Source organism: Carica papaya, chromosome 8 (genome assembly GCF_054855325.1).
Source record: "Carica papaya isolate Zhongbai chromosome 8, ASM5485532v1, whole genome shotgun sequence".
Classification (NCBI taxonomy): Eukaryota; Viridiplantae; Streptophyta; class Magnoliopsida; order Brassicales; family Caricaceae; genus Carica; species Carica papaya.
Window position 1 is genome coordinate 23,197,802 of NC_142316.1, and position 22,130 is coordinate 23,219,931.

A 22,130-nucleotide genomic window follows, 5' to 3' on the forward strand; every position below is an offset into this window, starting at 1 on the left:
TATTTTATGTTTTCTTTATTTTTGATTCTTACACTTTTCTTTAGGATGAGTAACTAAACTCTTTTGTTGGGATCTTTTATGAAACCCTAAGGGATACTTTCTTATTTTATTGTGTAATCTATTGAAGTTCTTCTTCCCCAATTCTTATGTGTTATCTTGTGGCTTAATGCATAAATAGATTGATTATTTATTTATTAATTTGTAATGAACGATTGAATTGAGAGATTGATTATTCATTAAAATATCAAGTTATTACAATAGATTGAATGTGAATAGAGATGCTTGGCATGATCTATGTATTTGATAATTGAATGTTAATGCACTGATTCAAACTAATCCATAGAGATGTGTATGTTATTATGAATTAAGTAGGGTAATTGATCTTGAGCAAGAGATTACTACATGATTGAATGAAATTGGGTGAAAGTTTCTTGTTATAGATTGAACTAAGGAAATTTACAGTTGAAACTTAGCGTGGATTTTGATATCTAAATAGTTATTATATCTTGATTGTTAATTAGTTTTAATTCATTACTTTTTTAGTTAAGCATTAGTTTATATTCATTCTCTTAATCGCTAGCCAAATAATATTAATAAGTTGATATTTTAGTATTTGTTATATTAGTCTTTGTGGGATGATATCTGAATTCACTGCTTCGAACTAGTGCACTTGCTATGTGAGTTCACATCACAATAAGTTTTTGGCGTCGTTGCCGGGGATTGAACCCATGTTGCCCACGTGATAGGCAGAAATACTCGCCACCATACTACAACGGCGGCAGTATGTAGGCCACTATACTTCTTGAGGAAGAAGAGGAAAAAAGAAAAAAAAAGCGGCAAAGAGCAGTATAGCTAAACTATACTTCTTGAGTAGCTAAGGGATATTTTTTTTATTTCATTATTTAATCTATAAAAGTTCTTTTTTCCTGATTCTTATGTGTTATCTTGTGGGTTAATGCATAAATAGCTTGATCACCTATTTATTGATCTATAATGAATGATTAAATTGAGAGATTAGTTATTCATTAGAATATTAAGTTAGTATAATAGATTAAATATGAGTAGAGATACTTGATGATTGAATGTTAATACACTTATTCATACGAATCCATAGATATATGTGTGTTATTATTAATGAAGTATGATAATTGATCTTGAGAAAGAGATTGTTACATGATTGAGTAAAATTGGGTGAAAGTTTCTTGTTATAGATTGAATTAACGAAATTTACAGTTGAATTTAGTTTGAATTCTGAACAGTTATTATTTCTTAATTGTTAATTAGTTTTAATTCATTGCTTAGTTAACCATTAGTTTATATTCATTCTCTTAATCATTAACCAAATAATATTAATCGGTTGAGATTCTATTATTTATTATATTAGTTCTCGTGGGACGATATCTGAATTCACCACTATAGTACGTGTTCGAACTGGTACACTTGTTAGGTGAGTTCGCATCATAATAAGTTTTTGGCATCATTGCCAGCAACTAACACTAGCAATATTAGAATTAGTTGATTATTATTAATTTGGTTTTTTTTTACTTTATTTGTTTTGTTTTGTTTAGCTATTCATAATTGATTCTGTAGTGCATGACCAAAAGCAGTGAAGACGTATTATTTTTTATCCATAAATCGAAAATACTTGTTGTACACTGAGAGCACACACAAGGAGTAGACGACTCCCTTGTCGTATCAGAAATTTGTTGAGAAGAGGAACAACAACAACCGCTGATAAATAAAGGGAGCAAAGAGCGTGCACAATGATGGATTATGCTACTCCATCTCTTACTAGAATCGAACCAAGTATCACAAAGCTAACTGTAGCAGCTAACAACTCTTAAATTAATCCAGCCATCATCCAGATGATTCAGTAGAGTATACAATTTTTTGGGTTCCCGACAGAGTGTACAATCTTTCCTAAAGATTTGTGACGCTTTCAATCACAATGGAGTGAGCAATGATGCAATTAGGTCGAGGCTCTTCCCTTTCTCATTGAAGGATAGAGCTAATGCTTAGTTGAATTTCATTATCAGCTGGTTCTATCACTACTTGGGAGTACATGGCTCAACACTTTCTAGCCAAGTACTTTCCACCTTCAAAGACAGCTAAGCTGAGGAATGACATCACCATCTTCGCATAAATAAATAGAGAATCATTATATTAAGTCTTAAAATCGCTATAGGGATCTGCTAAGAAGAGTTTCTCACCATGGTCTACCTATGTGGCTTCAAGTACAGATATTCTATAATGATCTCGCCACTAACATGAAGACCATGATTGATGCAGCAGTTAAAGGAACATTGGATAATAAGACACAAGAGGTGGCCTACAAGTTTATTAAGGAGATGGCGAACAATAATTACTAATGGGAAAAGGAGAGATCTTTATCAAGAAATAATACGTACTTGCATAGTGTTGACAATTATACAACTCTATCTGCACAAATTGAGGCCTTAACTAAGAAGATAGACAACATGAGTTTAGCGACAGCACAAGCAATGCAAGTTTAAAATTCTACAATACAATAAGAGGTTTTAATTTAATACTTATAATTCTAGATAGAGAAATCACCCTAATATTTCATGGGGCAACCAAGATAATCAAAGACAAGTTGCTCCACCAACAGCCACCCAATGAACAAAGGCAAAAAATGGAGGATATTCTCACCAAATTCATGAGAGTAAAGGACACTAGGCTAAAAATTAATGAAGCCTCCATCAAGAGTCTAGAGAACCTAATTGCGCAATAGGCAAAGTCGATTTTCAAGCGTGCCCAAAGAACTTTGCTAAGTAACACAAAGACCAACCCGAGAGAGCATGTGAACGATTAAAGCCATACAATATGGAAAATGAGCTCACGATCGTTACTATCCATCTTGTCGACTCTTAAAGATAGCTGTTACATCAAGGTAAAGACAAAAAACAAACGCTGACTCGGAGATAACACAAATATTTTTTCTTCAAACTTTAAGAATTAGGAAGTAGTGGTAGCTAGTAGGTTTAAATTCACTTTGGATATGAAATATACAGTTTCAAAACATGCAATAATTACCATACGGTCGTGTGCCTGAATACACACCCATGTCGTACTGCATCAAGTAGAGAAAATAAGCGTGGCTTATGCCACAACCACTTTTAAAACCCACGCAACTTCAACACGGTCGTGTGTCAAGTGAACACACTCATACTTTTCCTGTATGAGCAAGAAACGGTCGTGGCTTAAGCCGTTATAATTTTAATAATGTCTGGATCAAAGACACGACTGTGTCGTTTTGAAGACATGTTGAGAAAAAAAGGCATGTTCGAAGTTCATTTAACGTAACACGACCGTGTGGGAATACAACACGGCTGTGTCATGCATATTTAAGAAAATAAAATAAAATATGGACTCTTTTGAACCATTTTTTAAAACCCTACCTTTCCTCTTCTTCCACCTTTCCACTGTTCCCCTCTCTAGCCCCAGTCTCTCTTTAAATTTTCTTCCCTTTATCACACTAAATCTCTCTCTTTTTCAAAGCTCACTCAATTTTCTAGCACTTTATTCAACATCATAAGGTAAGCTTCTTCCCCTTTCTCATGTTTATTCTTTTATTCTAGGGTTCAATTTTCAATTTTGAATTCTCATGGGTTTTTGGTAATTTTGATGTGAATTGTTGGTTAAATTGATATGCGTTTTGTTTGGGTATGTGATTTATGTTTGATTTTGTCTTAAATATACCATGAATTTCAAATCTGGTGTTCTAAATTATATAATTGCTCTTGAACCCGAATTGGGTGTTGTTGTACATAATGTATGCCTTTGCTTGATTTTTCACCATTGTTAATCATGTTAAAATTATGGAAATAATTGATAAAGTTAGATTAATTCAATTAGGTGCTTTAGGAATTTTTCTTATATGCAAAATACATAATGTTAGTATAATTTTATCTACTTTTAAGAAACAATAACATGATTATTATCTTTATAGTTCTCATTGTTCTATTGTACCTCGCTTTAAATAATTTTCTTTTAAGTGTAGGATAATGTCTACTAGCAGAAAGCGATCAAAGACTTCCACCCGAAGGAGTATTACACCACTTGAGGCTGTGATTGATCAAATGCTTACATTCAACAATAAAAAACATCAAGAAAGGTTTCAATACATAAAAAAGCGTGAAATCAAACCCCACAAGTTTTCAGCAACTTCACTAAGGCTACAGTTGATGCTACTCCATTAAAGTTTTAGGGAAGTTTAGTTTCTTTTGCTTTTATTATCTTTTATTTTTCTGTTTTACGAACTATGGGGACATAGTCGCATTTAAGTGAGGGGAAAAGGTTTTAATTTTTTATGTTTGCTATTATCCTCTCAATGTAATGAAATTCCATGCTTGATCTTGATGTGTCATGTTATGTCATAACTACCTATGATACTAATTATGGCATCGAATCTATATGTACTATGATAAGATTGTTTGTGAAAATAGTTTAGCAATGAAAGTATTTGATGTTATTTATTCTATTCAAGTTTTAATAGTTTAGTATCTTCTACATCCTTTTTAGTATCTTCTACATCCTTTCAGTTGTGAAATTTCTTCTTTTGTGTAAGCTAAATAGTTTTTTATGTAAAAAAGTGTATTTTGGTATAGAATTAGATATATATGTATATAAAATGAAAAAAAAAATAAAAATAAAAACTAATAATAATCATAAGCGCTGAACTAAAATACTCTGCTAATCACGTGGGAATGATAGTATCGTATAATCAGTGATCAAGAGTAGAGTTAGTAGCCATTCAGAAGTATGACCAATTGAGTAACCAAGTGCTGGAATCATAAATGTTCGCATTCACGTAAAAAGTTTGACTGACATTCCAGACATGCCAAAAAAATGCTAAATAAATAAATAAATATCGTATATTAATAAGCGTTAAAATAAAATACTCCGCTAATCACGTGCGAATGATATCACCGTATAATAAGTGATCAAGAGTAGAACTAGTAGCCACTCAAAAATGTGACTAACTGAGTAATCGAATGTTTGCATTCATATAAAAACTTTGATTGGCATTTCGAACAAGCTAAAAAGGTGCTAAATAAATAAATAAAAATAAAGTTGCATGTGTATCTATTTCTTTTGCCAATTGAGTTAGATTGTTTTTTGGGATATAAAACTTGGATATTGTGAATGATTGAATGACTTATGAAATGTTTTAAATGCTTAATTTCTATGAATAAGATGGGATTGAATGGGGTTATATTCTGAAGTTACTGAATTATTTTCCATAGATGATTATGCCTTTGTACATATTATTTTGTGTTATCCTGAAGTAATATACTCTTGACGAGGAGGATTCGTTAATGATTTAGCTGTGGAATGGATTTAAGATTGCTTGATGATAAGCGAAAACTCAAGTGTGGGGGAGTTGATATAATTGAATTTTGTAGATATTTTTCTATTTTATTTGAGTTGATTTTGATTGATTTTTGTCGAATATACTGTTGAATTGTTCTTGCCATTTTTCATGAATGATTTTGGGACTTGGAAGCAACTTTGAGTGGATTGGAGCAAGATTTGGGGCGAAAAAAGGCTCAAACATGAAGATATGGGAGACATGGCCATAACACACGGTCATGTATTAAGAAGCTAGTGTTTCTACTTTTGAGGAGGATTGAGACATAGCCATGTGATTGAAGACATGACCGTGTGCTTTATACTGAGCTATGACACGACCAAAAGTACATGGTTGTGTGTTATTAGCAAAATGCTTCTGCTTCTTTTAGTGAAAGAGACACAGTCGTGTGCTTAGAAACGCAGTCATGTCGTGTCTACAAGCTAAAAATTGATGTGATTCTGATGAAGACATGGTCGTGTGTCAATTTAAACGATCATTGGATATGTCAGACCAGATTTGGACTCTGTAATTAATTAGGTAAAATAGTAGGGTTATCTAGGAATTAGGAGGGGAGAAAAAGAGAAAAGAAGAAAAAAAAGGTTGCAAAGAGCAAGAGCCTTTCCTCTAGGGTTTATTTTATGTTTTCTTTAGATTTGATTCTTACATCAGGATGAGTACTTCAACTCTTTTGTTGGGATCTTTGATGAAACCTTAAGGGGTACTTTGTTATTTCACTATTTCATCTAATGAAGTTCTTCTTCACCAATTCTTATGTGTTATCTTGTAGCTTAATACATAAATAGATTGATCACTTATTTATTGATTTGTAATGAATGATTGAACTGAGAGATTGATTATTCATTAGAATATCAAGTTAACACAATAGATTAAATATAAATAGAGATACTTGTTATGATCTATGTATTTGATGACTGAATGTTAATGCACCGATTCATACTAATCTATAGAGATGTGTGTCTTATTATGAATTAGGTAAGATAATTGATCTTGAGAAATAGATTACTACATGATTGAATGAAATTGAGTGAAAGTTTCTTGTTATACATTGAACTAAGGAAATTTATAGTTGAACTTAGGTTGGATTATCATATCCAAATAGTTATTATATCTTGATTGTTAAATAGTTTTAATTCATTGCTTTCTTAGTTAAGCATTAATTTATATTCATTCTCTTAATCATAGCTAAATAATATTAATCAGTTGAAATTCTAATATTTGTTATATTAATCTTCATGGGATGATATCCGAATTTATCGTATAATACGTGTTCGAACTAATGCACTTGCTAGGTGAGTTCATATCACAACAATCTACTATGAAGTTAATAATAATGCACTTAAATCGACTGTAATATGCAAATAGATGATCAAGATTCAGGTTGAATTTTAAATTGTTGACAATATTTTTTCTAAAACCTCGTTTTTTGTCGACAAAGGCCGTCATTTATCATCCCGTCCATTCCAAAACCTGTGAATGAATGGGAAAAGCAGGATGTCCTTTAACATAGGAACCCAACCCCAAAAAAAAGTGAGGAAAAAACACAAACTTATGGTGTCACACATGTTTCATAAATTACACATGAGCTATATCATTAAAAGCCCATCAACCGTGGGTATGCTTACACATCAATTTTTTAGTTACCCAGAAGAGTTGCACTATATTCTTATGAATTATTACTGCCAATGTAGTAGAAAAAAATTTTGATTGTAAAATCTATCATGAATTTCATAGTAATGCAGCTAAGTCCAATGTAATGCACAAATAAACTAGCAAGATTTGTATTGAATTTCAAGAGGTTGGCAATATTTATGATTTAACATAGGAATCCGACCTAAGAGAAATAAAAAAAAAAAGCAATCTCATGAAGTTACACATGTTTCGTGACTCATGCATAGGTTATATCATCAAAAGCCCATCAACCCTAAGTGTCGTGGCGTGGCCTGTGTTCAAAGACATGACCAGAGCATAACACTTAATTAACTAAAAATACATCATTTCATCAATACATAAATACACAGGAGTGCTACCTCCATTGAAAAGTATAAAAGATACATATATAAGGCTCCAAATTCTTTTTTTCTTTTTACAGTAATACAAAATACAAAAAAATAGTAATCTTATCTCTAACTTCCAAAAAGATTCTTCTCGATACTACCACTTAGTCTGCGATGGTCTCCTCAGTATCTAAAAAGTAATAGGGGATGAGAATCACAATCTTAGTAAGTGAAAATTATAACTACATAGCTTAATGCATGTAATATATATATATATATATAACTTTCACATGCATCAAAGTCATATATATCATATACCATTCATCATATCAAATTCACAAAATCATAATCAAAATTACAGCATTGCATTGAACAATGAGCCATATGTGACATCCCTAACATGGAGGTTCAGTCACCCACATCCACTTATTATGTCATGCCTAGGCTCAGTCTCATGCTATATACCCTCGATCCACTACACATTGGTGTATAGACCCATTGATACCCCTAGGACACAAAACTGATCGGGCATCTAGCTCATATAAATCCCCATGTGATGTGATCTCAAACACAACAAGTACTCAAAAAGAATCTAAAAAAAATTCGTCCTCAATTCAGTCTCAAAAAGGAAGGATACAAGCATATAAGATGAGCTAGGGCAATAGGAAACCAAATCCAATTGCCCCTAGGTCTGATTACAAGAAGCCAGGCTAAGAAGTTCCAAATATTTTCAATCTTCTGGTCTAAAAGAGGGTAAATAACGAAATCACTATTAAAACCCAAGAGAAGGCCAAAAGAAGCTATATGGCCCAAAAGACTTGTAAACAGCATGTGTCACGCATGTGACCTGCCTTCAGCACATGTGTGAACCAACATATATGCGAGAAAGATCACCTGCACATGCAGGACCTTTTCCTACATAAAGCAACCTAGGGGGCGTGCGCACAACAATGCTTAGACGCATGCACAACCCAACGCATATACATATTCGTCTAGGCGCACGCCAAGGAGTCTGCGCGCGCAATGGAGATCTGTGTGTCCATTCCATGTACCTTGTGCGGCCAAGACATGTGACCCACGCACCCGTGCGCCTCCAGCACGAAACTCGCACGTCTAGTTTAAGCTACCCGCATGGGAAGCAGGGTTTTAAGTCCTTTTTTGACTTTTTCTCTCACTTTTTCAAATTCTCAAATGATTTTAAGTTGCAAGAGTTTTCTATAAATTATCCTATGTATTTAAACTGCCAAATTAAAGGAGAATTTCAACTCAAATTAGAAGTCCAGAGAAGACCAAGCCACTTGAAGAATTGAAAAGGAGGAAAGAATATTTTATTAATTATTTTAATTATTCTATATTATTTTAATTAAGTTTGGATAAACCTTAGATATTTTAATATTTTTGTGTTTTTTTAGTTAAATATTATTTAAGAGTCTAAATAGGAAGTTGTTATCCTACTCCGAGTCGAACTAAAAAATAAAAATCTGTATAAAGGTTTTAGTCTATAGGCTATAAAACACAACTCTCATATTTATAAATATTGAAGCTTTTTCTTTCTTAAAATTAACTTGGCTAATGTTCTTGAGTGTTCTTCAAGTTCTTCAAAGTTAGGGAGCTTTCAGAAGTCTTGTTGAGGTAATGAATTGGAATTGACGATATAAGGCATGTCGTCTTTCTTTCTTCTTTATTTTTTCCTATTATCTTATTTTTGCATGTCGTATAGTAGATATAAATTTAAGTAAGGATGATGAATTAGGTTGTTAAGTTATTTGATTGCATGCATCGATTGAGGTTTCGAGAGTCAAAACAATCCTCCCATACACTCCCACATTTGTTGGTATCATAGTTTAGAGTCTTAGTGAACCTACTATCTTTACTACTTTACCATTCTTGTTCTTACATAAATTAGCAATTCAAATTTTATTGATTTGAAAAAGATGATTCCTAAAGGATCTATACCATTCCTTGTGTTGTTCCTATCTTGTTAGTACTTAAAAAAGATGATTCCTAAAGGATGTGTGTTGATTGTAGAGCTGTTAACAAAATTACAATAGAGTATAAATACCTTATTCCCAAGTTAGATGACATGTTGGACGAATTTAATGAAACAACCATCTTCACCAAGATAGATCTTAAAAGTGGGTATCACCAAATTAGGATTAATCCCAAAGATGAATGAAAAATGGCCTTCAAGACGAAGTACGGTCTGTACGAATGGTTAATAATGCCCTTTAGTCTTTCTAATGCTCCTAGCACCTTTATGAGCCATATGAACCATGTCTTACGCCTATTCCTTAAAAAGTTTATGATAATATACTTTGATGATATTTTGATCTATAGTAAAAACTTGGAAGACCAGCTCTAGCATATCTGTTCTGTCCTCGAGATTCTTAGGAAGGAATAGTTTTATGTCAATGCCAAGAAATGCACCTTTTATAGTGACAACTTGATCTTTCTAGGGTTTGTGGTGAGTGCTCAAGGCATTGAGGCAGATGAGAAAAAAATAAAAGCCATTAGAGAGTGGCCTACACCAACAACTGCCAACGAGGTAAGAAATTTTCATGGGTTAGCAAGCTTTTACCGTCGATTTATTAAGCATTTTAGTTCCATCGTAGCACCCTTAAATGAGCTAGTCAAAAAAGATGTCAAGTTTGCATGGATTGAAAAATAGGAAACTGTCATGTTCTGTACCTATTCTTACTTTACCTAATTTTAACAAAACTTTTGAGCTTAAATGTGATACTTGAGGGGTAGGCATAGAAGCAGTTCTCATGCAAGAAGGGCGCCCAATTGCCTATTTCAGCAAAAAGTTTAGTGGCACACCATTGAATTACTCAATATACAATAAAGAGTTGTATGCCTTGGTAAGGTCCTTAGAAGTGTGACAGCATTACCTACTGCCAAAGGAATTTATGATTCACACTTATCATGAATCTCTTAAACACCTAAAGGGCCAAAGGAAGCTTAACTATAGACACGGTAAATGGGTAGATTTCATAGAGTCGTTTTCCTATGTGATCAAGTATAAACAAGGAAAAGATAACATTGTCGCTGACACATTATCTTAGAAGTACACTTTAATTTCCACCCTAAGGTCTAAGTTCTTAGGTTTTGAACCTATCAAATAGATGTATGTAGATGATCAAGATTTTTTCTCTGTTTATGATGCGTGCGAGCATTATGCATTCCAAACGTATCATAGGTGTGATGGATTCCTTCTTAAAGAAGGTAAGTTATGTGTATTGAGTTGTTCAATAAGGGAATTGCTTGTGCGCGAAGTGCATAGTGGAGGACTCATGAGGCATTTTGGGGTAACCAAAACTCTAGATATCTTGTATTAACATTTTTACTGGTCTAACATGAAAATGAATGAAGCACATCTATAGCCAGTGCATTGCATGTAGGTATGCCAACTTTAGAGTACTACATCATAGTCTTTATACACATTTACCTGTACCTGCGAAACCATGGATAGATATTTCTATGAGTTTTGTATTAGGATTGCTTAGGACCAAGATAGGTAATGATAACATATTTGTTATGGTGGACCAATTTAGTAAGATAAGAAATTTTATTGCATGCCATAAAATGAATGATGCAATAAATATCAAAAATTTATTCTTTAGGGTGTTGTGAAAATTCATGGCATACCTAAAACCATTATAAATGATAGAGATGTCAAGTTCTTTAGCTACTTTTGGTATGTATTATAGGATAAGTTAGGGACTAAACTATTATTCTCCACTGCATGTTACCCCAAACTGATAATCAAACTGAGTTGGTTAATAGGACCTTAGGTTTCCTATTAAGAGTCATGGTTCGTCGAAATCTACAGACTTGGTACGATTATTTACCTATAGTAGAGTTTGCCTATAACCGTAGTATTCACACTTCTACAGGGTTTTCACCTTTCAAGATAGTTTATGATTTTAACTTCTTAACTCCATTGGATCTTACACCATTCCTATGCAGGAAATTAAAAATATAGATGATTAACGGAGGGTTGAACTTACTAAACCCATACATGAGAAAACACGATAACATATTCATAAACAAAATGGATCCTACGCTTGCAACAGATAAAGGAAGAAAACGGGTTGTGTTTCAACCAGGAGATTAAGTTTAGGTTCATATGAGGAAACAAAGATTTCTTAAGCAATGAAAATCTAAATTAAATCCCAGGGGAGACGAACCGTTTTAAGTCTTGGAGTGTATCAATGACAACACATACAAGATTGACATACCAGTTGAGTATGGAATTTCTACTATTTTTAATGTTTCTGATCCTTCTCCTTTTAATGTAGGTGAAGATTCAAGGACGAATCTTTTCATAAAAAAGGGGGGATGATATGATCCCAAACACAACAAGTACTCAAAATAAAGTTGAAAGCAAGTCATCCTCAATTCCGTCTCAAAGAGGGAAAGATACAAGCATCCAAGATGAGGTAGGGCCAATAGGAAACCAAATACAATTGCCCAAAGGTTTGTTACAAGAAGCAAAGACAAGAAGTTTTAGAATATTTTCAATCTTTTGGTCCAATAGTGGGTGAATAACGAAATCATTATTAAAACCCAAAAGAAGGCCCAAAAAAAGCTATCCGGCCCACAAGACCTGCAAATAGCACTTGTCGCACATGTGACCTACCTTTGGCACATGTGCGGGAAAGCTCACCCTTACATACAAGACCATTTTTCACATTAAGTAACATGGGGGGTGTGCGTGCTCATGCGCATAGCCAACCAGATGCAAGCACAGCCCAGGCGCATGACTTTATCCACCCAGGTCTACGCTCAGGAGTCTATGCGCGTGCAAGGAGATTCGTGCGCCCATTCAACACAACCTATGCAACCGAGATAGGGGACTCGCATGCCCGTGCGCCTCTAACACGCATGACCCATGTGCCAAGTTAAAGCTACTAGCGCAAGCAACATGGTTTTAAGTCCTTTTTAGACTTTGTTTCTCACTTTTTTAAGTTCTCCAATGATTCTAAGTTGCAAGAGACTTCTACAAATTATTCCATGTGTTTAAAGTGCCAAATTAGAGGAGAATTTCGACTCAAATTAAAAGTCTATTGAAGATCAAGTTACTTGAAGATTTGGATAAGGATGAGAATATTTTATTAATTATTTCAATTATTTTAGATTATTTTAATTAAGTTTTGATAAAACTTAGATATTTTAATATTTTTATATTTATTTTCTAGTTAAATATTATTTAAGAGTTCAAGTAGGAAGTTGTTATTCTACTCTGAGTCGAACTAAAAAATAAAAGTTTATATAAAGGTTTTAGTTCATAGGTTGTAAAACACAACTTTCATATTAATATATTTTTAAGCTTTTGCTTTCTTAAAATTAGCTTGGCTAATTTTCTTAGGTATTCTTCAAGTTTTTCAATGTTACAGAGCTTTCAGAAGTCTTGTTGAGCTAAAAAGTTGTGATCAACTTATCGGATAAGTCGTGACGTCTTTCTTTCCTCTTTATCTTTTCCTATTATCTTTTTTTACATGCCATATAAGTGAGTACAAATTCAAATATGGAGGATGAATTAGATGGTTAAATCTTCTAATTGCATGTGTTGGTTGAGATTTCAGAAGCCAAAACGATACTTCTCATACCCTCCTACATCACCATGCCTCTTGCCTAGGTTTACTATATAGCTCCGTACAAATTCACTATACGCATGCACGACTAGTACAGATCCCGCATACCTCTTACCTGGGGTCACTGTGTAACTTGTGCAGATTCCCCATACCTCACGCCTAGGTTCATTGCACCTAACCTAACATAATATAGGTAGGAGTCGAGCACCTTTCCCCATGATAGAAGATGCACCTAAAAACCAAATCCACCAGATAAAGATCACGTTATCATATTCTCAACAAAACCATCACATGTTTTAATCAAAATCATTTTAAAAAATATACTCAAATCATGTGTGCAAATAGTATCACAAAACTGCTTATACATATATATATTAAAATTATGTCAAAACTTCAAAACTACATAGTGCTAGTGAAGTCATAATATTCACTTACCTCAAGCCCAATTGCAACTTTTGACTCGGATAGAGTCTCCTTTTACATGATCTCTAAATCTTTATATTCACTTCATTAGAGTCTCCCCTTATAAAACCTCCAAGTTCTTCTGTTCACAGTCTCCCATTATAAAAGCTTCAATTTTTTGTTTTCAATTAGGTAAAGTCTCCCCTTGGTTTTTTTCAAATTTCTACCAAAATTTTAGCAGAATCTCCTCTTATAATTATTATTAGTTTTTAATTCAAAAGTACCCTCTCCATATAAGAATTTCATCCTTAAGAAAAAGGGTTCAAATTGTCATACCTTGTAGTACACGCAACAGAATCCTAACTTAGTATTTGACTTTTTTCTTCCGGGTATTTTGATAGACTCTTCAGATGCTTTTGAGCAATTTTTAGACTCAAAAACACCCATCACATCATTCAAAAATTATCCTCAAAATTTTATGAGAAATTGAATCCAAGTGAAGGATAAAGGCTTACCTCAAGCTCATGTGTTCCTCGTGTTGGCCGAGAGCTTCCTCCCTCATTTTCTCTTTTTTCTTTTGTTTTTTTTTTCTTCCTTCTTCCTTCCTTTCTCTTTCCCTCACAATTTCAGCAGAGTTATTTTGAGAGAGTCTGAGAGTTTTCCCAAAGAAAAACTCTTAGACTCTCTCAAAATCCCTCACTTACTCTCAGGTTTAATCATTAATTGTCTTTTTTTTTTCTCTTCTCTTTCTCTCTCTTCTTTCTTTTCTTTCTCTCTACTTTTGCTCTCCTTCACTTTAAAATGCATCTCCCTCCTCCCCTACCCCTATTTATAGTGGAGGGGATGTGAAGGAGTTGGCTAAACAAGCAAAAGGTGGCAACTCGAGAGTGGTGCTCCTTTGACTCCCAAGCTTGGCCTTAACCTCTTATTCTCTTTTTCCTTAACCTTTAAGGCATTCTAGAGTCTTCTTATCTTATCAAAACTCTATATACTATCTTTTCCTCTTTTCAGGTGTTTTTCTGCAAATTTTGGATCCATTTGGAGTTGATTTGGGTCACCTTAGGTCCACTTAAACCCATAAAGCCCAAAACTGCAACCCATGCACATGCCCTCACTTCCATCGGCCATATCTCCCTTTACCCTTACAAGTTTTTGGCTCATTTTAGCTTTACGTGCTCGACATGATTTCAACCTCTAAATTTGGGTACATTTAGACCACATTAGGCCCATCTATGGTTCACTTAAAACCCAAAAGGTCTAAACTGCTAGTAAGGATAAGCCCATGCCCATGCCCATGCCTTCACTTTAAGACCTCATATTTGGCTTAATTCTTAATCATTTTAGGCCATCTCTTGCTTCACATGTCTTTTAAGCTAGCAACTATCACATGATTTTCGTTTGGACTTAGTTGGAGTTCATTGGCCCATATAAGCCCAAAAGATAAAAATCACCACCTATTTCCATGCCTGTTGAGTTGACTTTGTTTTTCCCAAATTTCCTTCAATGAAAATTTTTCTCTTTCCATAAACTTCTTCCTTTATGTCTTAGCTAGTCCCCAACTAAATTTGAGCCTCAAAATCCATGTATTTTGGCCTCAGGACACCAAGTAAGCCGAAAGGGTCAATTAGGATTTCTCGGTGAAAAACCTTTTCCCACCTTGTGGGTTTTGGTCTTTCTCTCCACTTTTTACCTTCTCCAAAAAATTCTCTTTTGCATTTTTGTTTTCTCATGTGTGAGCTATCATTCTCCCAAATATAGGTTTAAAATTCCACTAATTGGAGGCTCACAAAGTGTTTTTAAATACAAAAGGTCACTTTCTTTCACCCTAGGGGATTCTTCTCCCTCTCTTGAGGGATTTTATCCCTCACACAAGGGATTTCAATCTCAATTCCCAATCCAATTGTTTTCACGTGTTCCCAAATTACTTTCCTACTTCCAACAATATCATTTTAGTCTCAATAAGTGTTCCCAGACCTAGGAAACTCAACTTTCATTTTTGATAGAATATTCACTCCCTAAAAGTTTATTTTGCCCTAATTTCACCATTTTCGCTCCGTTTCACTCGAAAATTAGTTTTTAACCTTATTACGCATATTAAACACATATATAAAATTAATCACACATGCCAAACACATGAAATTATCTCGGAAGTTCTGCAGGTTATCACACTCGGCCAAGGCCTATATATCAATTTTTTGGTTTACCCGAAAGAGTTGCAATATATTTTAGCATAGTATTGCTAGCAATGAAATAAAAATAAGTTCACCATAAGATTCATCATGAATTTCATAATAACGCAATCAAATAGATTATCAAAGATTTAGATCGAATCTCAAAAAGTTGAAAATATTTCTCATTTAACATTTAACGAATACTTAATATAACACAATTTTATGAGAAGAAACAATTGCCAGCTCCAAGGATTTCCACATCTTAGCAGGCCTCGTGGCCACTTGACAGCATAGATATAGGAAAGAAAACTATAATTGAACATGATTTCACATATAATCAATTGTACAGCAAAATAACAGCCAAGGAAAACTATAATTGGCAGCTAAATATTCTCATATATCATACAAATACTCTAAAGAAGTAATTCCCACACCAAACAATTGAACATGACTCCACCATGAAGTTTATATGACGGAGTTGATTAAGATTGATCGACAGTGATGTTCTGGTTTTCTTTTTCACGATTTTGCTCCGCCATTCTCTGAAACTCCATTTCACTTGCTGCAATCAGACGTTTAACGATGTCGAAGGTGGTAAGCCTAATGCTGCAATCACCAACCAAAAAGAAAAAAGAAAGCATTTATCAGAAAGTGTTAAGAAAAAAAACTAATTGAACTTCGTTATAATTAGGTTTATAGAAAAAATAAACAAAAAAAAAAGAACAATTCATCAACTCAAGGTTCACCATATCAACACCAATCAAATGATTTCTCATTGAAATAGCAAGCAAAAACCCTATCCCAGATCAATGACAAAAAATTATGGAAAAGATAATTGAATCTACTTAATTAAAAACTGATAAATTATGAACTCATTTTACAGATTTAAAGACCATTATGCAGAATAAATAGGATATCTAAAACTTTTGTCATAACCCTCGGAGAATGTCAGGTATCTTTGACATGCACCCAGTGACAACTTAGACTATAAGAAGGATAGAGTATAAAATGGAGAAAGAGGAAGAAGAAAAAGAGGATAAGAAGAAATAAGGGAAAAAAAAAAAAAAAAAGATAGGCGAAAAAGATGCTGCAAATAGAGACTTTTATTAATATTCATCATGACTGAGAAACTTTATTCCTCTCATATACTAACAAAGGCTTTTCTATTCTGTTTCCGGTTCTATCCTTTTTCTTATAAGTCCAAGTCGTGACAGATGTATCAACAACAAGTTTAAGAAAACAACTGAATCATTTTACTAAACCTTGCAAAAAAATTCATTTAAGCTTCCCTTAACTGCAGAAAACCACTAACAAAATACTATACCCTTGTTTATTTATTGAAAATTGCATTCTCTTTTTCTAAATTCATATACTTGACAAAAATACATACAGTTTGCAAAATGATAACAAGGTTTGGAAATTGATATTAGATATAAATAAGAGACTAATAAGGAACTTTACAAATTTTAAGTTATAATACAATAATTAATATGAACCTGCTGTTTGGTAGATTTTTCAACGCATTGGGTAAGAAGCCCCTGTACAAGCCAATAACTCCATCCCGTTCGATAATACCTGCATCAACAACAACAAATGAGGCATAAAAGCTCTGCGGAACTCGGAAATGATAACAATGAGCAATACGGCCAACTAACCTGGAAATGCATCAAAAACAGACTTGTATGGTGTGCCCTTCAGTTGCATTTGTCTTCTAACAGTATCCAGAGGATAACAAGTGATTGTGGCAACAGCAGCTGACACCACAGCTGTAAGTAGAGATGCTTGTGTCTTCTGTTGATACTTTTCTGGTAAAGACTTCTTCACTCTGATATTACCAAGGAGAAAAAATATTTAATATTAAGAACTCAATTTACTCTTCTTCAGCTCATATAGGAAAAGATTAGGAAACCCACAAATCAAAAATGCAAAAGTTAACAGCAATATAGGGTGCTATTCCCAGTAGAGAAGGTCCAAGACCATAATAAAAGGATGCCACTCCTTCCTCTCGTAGCATGTTTAAAGCAACCTACAAAAAATACATTAAAAAGCATCTTCAGTAAAATTCAATTTTCATGTGAGAAATTCAAGTGGAGATCCAATTGAAAATTCAAGAGGGTCAATCATACCTCAGACATGGTTCTATACCCTGGTTCGACAGCCAAGCGTAATCTCAGGACATCCAAAGGGTATGTTATCTATAGAGGAAAATGGTTGAATACATGAAAACCCAAAAGTGGATAGACAAACATGACAATCAGTATAAAAATTAACAAACTTGAGATAACTACTAGCTGATATAACTTAGGCAAGGTAAAATATTATTGTGTTGGATAGAATATATAAAACATCATCCTCAGAAACACCAACTGAAGCCCACACCAAGTACCAAATTTGAGGATGACAACTTTTAGCAATCCTAGTGACTTAACTACTTACAAAAGTAGATGTCATGCCCGCACAAGCACCTGCTGCAAGTCTTCCAATAACAGATAATTGGCCATCCTTTCCCTTGAACAGTTTCTAAAAATTCAAATGTAAAATCAATCAAATGTGTAAAAATATGAAAAAGTTCAAATGTAAAATATCAATCAGATGTCTCCAACCCTCCAGCTACACATCATACCTAATCAAGTTTTCTTTCAAACATCTAGTATTACCTTGTAAGTTTCATAAGCAAAAAGCTGGACAGCACTATAAGGTATAACCCGTATCACCTGAAGAATTTAGCATAATTTCCAAATGAAAAACAACTCAATAGATTTATCACAAATAGAAGTGAAAATGAAAATCTAGAATGATGGTAATAGTAAATTGAGAAGACCTGCGGAAGATTCCCCTTCCAATACCCCTTAATCCCCTCTTCTTTTGCTATCAAAGCTATGGCCTGCAGTTTGTCACCAAAGAAAATCTACCAAATAAGACTGGCAACTACTAGATACAAAGGTAAACTGCATCAACTGCACAGAATTATTTTCAAGACACAATCCATACAAATTCCTCCCTAATTTTCGATACAAAATCTCTATATTGCCACAGATAATGCACAAGTAGGAACCTTTAATTTCTGGTATAATTGATCTTAATCTTTATAATTATAATTATGCTTAGAATATGTGGTGTATGAAGCACTTTGGCTCAACAAATCTAGGAACACAGAGTATTAACTAGGACACACCTCAATGAAACCAATTGCCTTCTTTGCACTTTGTTGACTAGCTCTCACACCATGAGTCTGCAAAAGATATTTAAATTAGAGCAGCATGAAGGAACAAGCAGATACCTCATGGATTTTAGTATTACGGGAAACAACAAATTCCAACTCTAGAAATTGGTAAGTTTCGGACACCAGAAAAATATTATAGCAAGGAATTCCTCCCTCCCATTGATATAAATTATTTGTATTTAGCTCAAACTAAACCATAATGCGGAGACACAAACAATTTTCTTTCAATGATCAACTTTTAGCAACATAAAAATTATTATCCAAAACATTTGATAACGTATTAAGTCATAAGTAAGTCAATCAACAATTAGAATGGCTCTGAAACCTGAATCCAAAATGCAAATAAATAGCAGTTCCCACACTAGGAAGAATACTACTTCCTAGCTAAGCATGGTCTCGTCAAGTGGATGTCATTTATCTTTCGTCCAGATATTTAGGAGTTCAACAAAGAGTAATTGAGTAGATAAAAATTTCTTTTCTAGACAAATGAAAACTTGTTCAAAAATGCAAAAATGAGAAAAATAAAGAAGAACCAAAGAATTAAAAACAGAACTAGTAGGATGCCATGGCCACAATACAATCATCAATAATCAGTAAATTGCAAAGGTTCCTGCAGCAAGAAGGATTAGCAAAACCCCCAAGCCCTCAGATCATAGCCTTCATATCAGATTTTATGGCTTAACTTTGATTAAAATATATATTTTGATTAACATATATATTTTGCTTAACTTTTGGTTTTGCTACTGTCAAATGAAACAGACGTTGCAAATTTCAGCATAGATTTATGTGTTGTAGTAGGATATATTATTCTCCCATCATGTACCATCTCTTTCTCTCTTTCTAATAATATTTCTTCCTTTAACCCAAAAAAAAAAAAGTATCAGCAGATGGTTTCTCCATAAAGTTCTTAATTGTACTTTATCTGACTAAATGCAGGCAAAAGATGAAAGGAAAAATGATTTCTAGTCTTCTATGCCTATAAGGGGGAAAACTCTAATGGGGTAGTCTTCCTCTTCTGCTGCTTGTCTTCGGTTTTGTGCCTTCTCTTCTCTAATAGCTTGCTATAAAACGGTGCTTGATCCTAGATTTCACCAATCAATACAAGGCAAAATACTTCTACCTGTCAAGTTAAAGAAAACACTTGATTCTACCAGGGGGGCATTTCCACATTTCCAACAATAAATTTTGGTATATTCTGCAATTGGGCATTCACCTCCTAAACTATAACAATTAAAAATGTGAATGCCGGTAATCATACCAAATAGAGCTTGGAATATTAAAACTTCAACTAATTATATGCTTCAAATAAGTTCAGTACTAACTAGTAACTTCAGAATATTCCTCCGTCCTCATTTTGTCATTTCTTCTTTCTTTTTTTTTTTTTTTTTTTGTTTATATCTTTTTCTATTCATAAAGCCAGGAAGACGATGCAAAAGGTAGAATCCCAAATTAGAAAAGAAAAATATTAAAAAGTTCAACAACCAAAAACGCACTAAATAAAGAGTAAAACGACCTCGTTACGCAAAAAGCAGTTGTAAATAACACGTGCCAAAAGCAAAGGTAGTTGAAAAATGAAAAACACCTGCATAAGAAGCTTGATACGGTCCAGCGGGGCCGTAACCGTCTTCGCGGCCGCCCCTGCGATGGCTCCAGCAGCAAATATCGCCGCGTCTCTGGGTACGAGAGCGAGCATGGCAAGAGGATGCTTCAGGAGCTGAGCCGTTCGCGGTGCGAAATCTTTCTGGTCTCTTTTCTCCGCTATTGAAACGCACGCAAAATTACCGAAACTGCCACAGCCACTACCATTGATGCTCGGAGAACATATACGAAGAGAGGCGTTTTTTGTCCAGAGAGGCTCGTGGTTGGCCGTTTCAAGGAGACCGCAATGTGAGGCTTCAAGGCTAGGGATGCGTCTGAAGTGAAGAACGGCTTTGTCTTCTCTCATGGCTGGGAAAGGAAATTTAGAGAGTGAAGGAGGGAAAGAGAAGAGATAAGGCAGTGGAAAGAGTTGCAGAGAGGAAGCGAGAAAAGCAAATTGAGGGAGGGAGGACCTTTCTAATTTCTATTTTTAAAACCCCCACCTCAGTATTCCTCTGATTCTGTGTTGTAGGGTCTATGGAGTTAGTATAGAGCATCGCCGCATGATTGAAGATAAATATATAATTTTCTATCTTTTAATGTGTCTTTTTTCTAATTCTTCTTCTACAAAAATTGTTAAATACTTCAATAGATATATGTAAACTAGAAGACTTCATAAATGGAATTAATGTATTTTAAATTTTTATTTACAATTTTCTAACAAATTTTTTAAATAAATTAATCGTATGTATTTATAGAATCTTCAAATTCATTTGTGCTTATAATTTATGTAACAATTACTCATTATTTATTGAGGTTGATCCAATGGATATTATTGAAGATTTTTATTATTGTCTGCATAAATTTGAATACAAATTTTAAGGTTTAAATATGTCAATAGCCTATGATTTTTTTTTTTAAAGTTTTTATAATTTTTATATTATAAATTAGTTTTTCTATTTTTATCGTTAAGTCAACATTACATGTACAAGTTACACGGCATTAACTTGCCAATCAATTTGATTTTAGCTTGGTCCAATTTGATTTTAAAATTGATATTCACCCCTAATTCTTGTATCACGATAAAGAATCGAAACCAAAATATAAAATTTTTTAAATTTTAAATCTAAAATAAGTTAGACGAAAATGTTCGAATTACAAATTTCGAAGGTGAGCTATCAAGGAGTATATATTATGTTTTAATTAATTTTATCAATATTTTAATTATTACTTATTTAATAGTTTTACTAATAATTTTTATAGACGTTATTATTCTTAGAGGCACATAATATAATTGATGAGAATAAAATAGCAAGTTTTGTCATTACATAGATCACTACCTTAGTACACATTACAACACCAAACACACAAATTTATATTATAAACTTTCAGACTTTTAATTATTTTATAGTTGGGCCCTAATTGAAAAGTTGTTTAAGGCCATAGATTCTTCTCATATTAGCATCCATGCATGTACATATTCCGCACAAAAATTCTTTAACTCTACGTATAATAGTAAAAAAAAAAAAAATTTCTTAGATATTTATTGACTTACTTTAAATTTCATATTTTTTATTTTATTTTATTTTTTTTTTACTTTATATGATTGTATTTATTTTAAAATTTTATTTTCTAAACAGAATTATATTATATATTTCGGTTTGACATGAGAGACCGTTTACTTGTAATTTGATATGTGAAAATTAGAACAAAAATACTAAAAAAAAATTAGCATAAATATGATACTGTTCAAAAGGAAGGTAGAGAATG

At 33.4% G+C, this 22,130-nt stretch overlaps 1 protein-coding gene across 1 annotated transcript; it reads right to left on the reverse strand.

The window, feature by feature from the left end:
* Nucleotides 1-15,713: 15,713 nt before the first annotated feature.
* On the reverse strand, nt 15,714-20,831 carry TAAC (thylakoid ATP/ADP carrier). The gene is made up of 10 exons (XM_022050562.2): nt 20,365-20,831; nt 18,735-18,791; nt 18,381-18,443; nt 18,217-18,273; nt 17,996-18,079; nt 17,686-17,754; nt 17,473-17,585; nt 17,215-17,384; nt 17,056-17,134; nt 15,714-16,165 (listed from the first exon to the last, which is right to left on the reverse strand). The coding sequence occupies exons 1-10, from the start codon at nt 20,725-20,727 to the stop codon at nt 16,042-16,044; spliced, it is 1,179 nt and encodes a 392-aa protein (XP_021906254.1). The 5' UTR covers nt 20,728-20,831; the 3' UTR covers nt 15,714-16,041.
* Nucleotides 20,832-22,130: the final 1,299 nt, after the last annotated feature.